The sequence below is a fragment of the Monoraphidium neglectum genome, assembly GCF_000611645.1.
Source record: "Monoraphidium neglectum strain SAG 48.87 unplaced genomic scaffold scaffold04791, whole genome shotgun sequence".
In the NCBI taxonomy this organism is placed as follows: Eukaryota; Viridiplantae; Chlorophyta; class Chlorophyceae; order Sphaeropleales; family Selenastraceae; genus Monoraphidium; species Monoraphidium neglectum.
In genome coordinates, this window is record NW_014008838.1 from 977 (window position 1) to 3,462 (window position 2,486).

The window sequence follows — 2,486 nt, forward strand, 5'->3', positions numbered from 1 at the left end:
GCGCAGGGCGGGGGCGCGCCCGCCGCGCTTCTGGCTGCGGCCTATGCCGCGGCGGCGAGCGCGGGCGTTCCGGACCCCCGGCTTGCGGCGCTGTTAGCGCCGCGCGGCGCCGACTTGCTCGTCGCGGGCCCGCCGCCCGCCGCTGACTCCACCGCCTCCAGCGCTCCCATGTCGCCGGGCGCCCCCTCCCCGGCGGGCGCCGCCTCTCCCGGCAGCCCCGTGCAGCGCTCAATGTCATACCCTCCGCACCCAGCAGCGGCGGCCGCGGCGGCTGCGGCTGCGGCGGCCGCGGCGGCGGGGGAGCCGCACCCTCGGCACCAGCACCTCTCGTCGGTGCAGCAGCTGCAGGCGCAGGCGCGCGCGATGCAGAACCTGCTGATGCTGCAGCAGCAACAACAGCAGCTGCTCTTGGTGCGCCAGCAGCAGCAGCAGCAGCAGCAGCAGCAGCATTGGGAGCAGCACCACCACCAGCGTGAGCCGCGTGAGCCGCAGCCTCAGCCGCAGGGGCACCAGCCGCATGCGTACCCATATTTTCGCCAGCAGCAGCAGTACCAGCAGCACCACCAATACCAGCCGCAGCAGCAGCAACAGCAGAAACAGCAGCAGCAGCAGCAGCAGCAGCAGCAGCAGGTGTTGGTGGACGGTCCAGGGGACGACATCTTTGCCCAGCCGCCCAGCCCCAGCCAAGGCGGCACGTACCCAGCCGGCCACCCTCCAGATGTCCCTGCAGCCCGTCGCGGGCCTCGCGGGTCCGCGGGCGCGGCTGCTGCGGGCGGCGGCGGCGCCAGGGTTGGCGGGGTCGAGCTGCGGGGTGACTACGGCGCCGCAGCAGCGTACAGCCGGCAGCAGCACCAGCAGCAGTTTGCTTCTCCCTCGTCGCCAACTGCCGGGAGCGCCGCAGCAGCGGCTGTCTTGCAACATCACCACCAGCAGCAGCCGCAGCACCAGCACCAGCTGCAGCAGCAGCAGCAGCAGCAGCAGCAGCAGCAGCAGCAGCAGCAGCAGCAGCAGCACCAATTGCCGCAGCAGCAGCACCACCGCACCGTCGAACCGACCCCCCAGCCCCCTGACAAAGACCTGCGCCGCACGGTCAGCGCAGCGGCAGCGACCGCCGCGCCCGGCCCACTTCCCGGGATGCCGCCGTTCCCCGGCGCCGCGGCTGGCTTGCAGCATGGCGCTCCTGCGCCGCACCACGGCGCGCAGGCCCCTCAGCAGCAGCAGCAGCAGCAGCACTTCCCAGATGGCGCTGCGCCAGGGCCCCAGACGCCCGCGGCTGCGATGCTTTCATACCTGTTGGGCCAGCACGCGCAGAGCCGCCTGGCGCCGCACGCACCCTACGCCGTGGCGATGCCCGTGCCGGCGGGATGGGTCGCGGTGCACGGCGCGCCGCCCATGGCTGGCGCTGGCTACCTGCCCCCGGGCGGCGCCGGGCCGCAGCAGGCGCGCCAGCCGGGCGGCGACCGCGAGCGCAGCGGGGGCGGCGGCGGCGGCTCTGGTGGGGGTGCGGCGGCGGCTGCTGACCGCTCTGGTGGAGGTGCTGCTCTGTACCGGGCTCACAGTGTCGGCACGCCGGGCGCCCAGGCAGCAGCAGCACAGCAGCAGCAGCAGCAGCAGCAGCAGCAGCAGCAGCAGCAGCAGCAGCAGCAGCAGCAGCAGCAGCAGCTGCATCAACAGCAGCAGCAGCACTACTGGGGGGGCCACGAGGCGCTGGCCTGGAGCGGACCGGGTGGGTGCACCTCGTGCACGCCAGACACCGTATGCGCCGCCTTTCATTGACTGTTCTGTCGCCACAGGGGTTTCAACCATTCGTCTCTTGCTGGCGTGGGGGCGGCATCCGAGCCTTGCTTCCAACCATCCGTACACGCATGCGCACGCATGCGCAGACATGCGCAGACACACACACACACACACACACACACACACACACACACACACACACACTCTCTCTCTCTCTCACTCTCTCTCTCTTTCTCTCTTTCCCTCTCTCACACACGCGCAAACACACACACATATATCGCTGTCAGGCATATCTCGCTCCCAGAGTGAGGCCAGGTCCCACACTGAACCCTTGGATCCCCGGTCCTATGTTAGCATGCCGGCGGCGTTGGCGCAGCAACAGCAGCAGCAGCAGCAGCAGCAACTGCAGCAGCAGCAGCAGCAGCAGCAGCAAATGCAGCAGCAGCAGCTGCAGCAGGGCGTGCGTGATCGTCGCCTTGCAGGGCCAGCCGTCGGCGTGGGGCAGCAGCCGGCGCAGCTGCAGCAGCATGCGACTGCCATGGGCCACGCGGCAACGCTGCGGCCTAGCCGCAGCAGCGACCGCCTGTCGGGCCTGCAGGCGGCGCAGCAGCAACAGCAGCAGCCGGCGGGCGGCCACGGCCATGGCTATAGCAGGCTGGGGCAGGGACACCCGGGGCAAGCTGGCGGCGTAGGGCCGGCGGCCGACGGGGCCCGGCGCGGGTCGAGCGTGAGCAGCGGCGGCGCCTTTG

At 71.2% G+C, this 2,486-nt stretch overlaps 1 protein-coding gene across 1 annotated transcript; it reads left to right on the forward strand.

Annotated features, from left to right (window-relative positions):
- Positions 1-168: 168 nt before the first annotated feature.
- On the forward strand, positions 169-1,776 carry MNEG_14818 (hypothetical protein; the record flags this gene model as incomplete). The annotated part of the gene is made up of 1 exon (XM_014036711.1): positions 169-1,776. The coding sequence occupies one exon, from the start codon at positions 169-171 to the stop codon at positions 1,774-1,776; it is 1,608 nt and encodes a 535-aa protein (XP_013892165.1).
- Between the last annotated feature and the right edge of the window lie 710 nt (positions 1,777-2,486).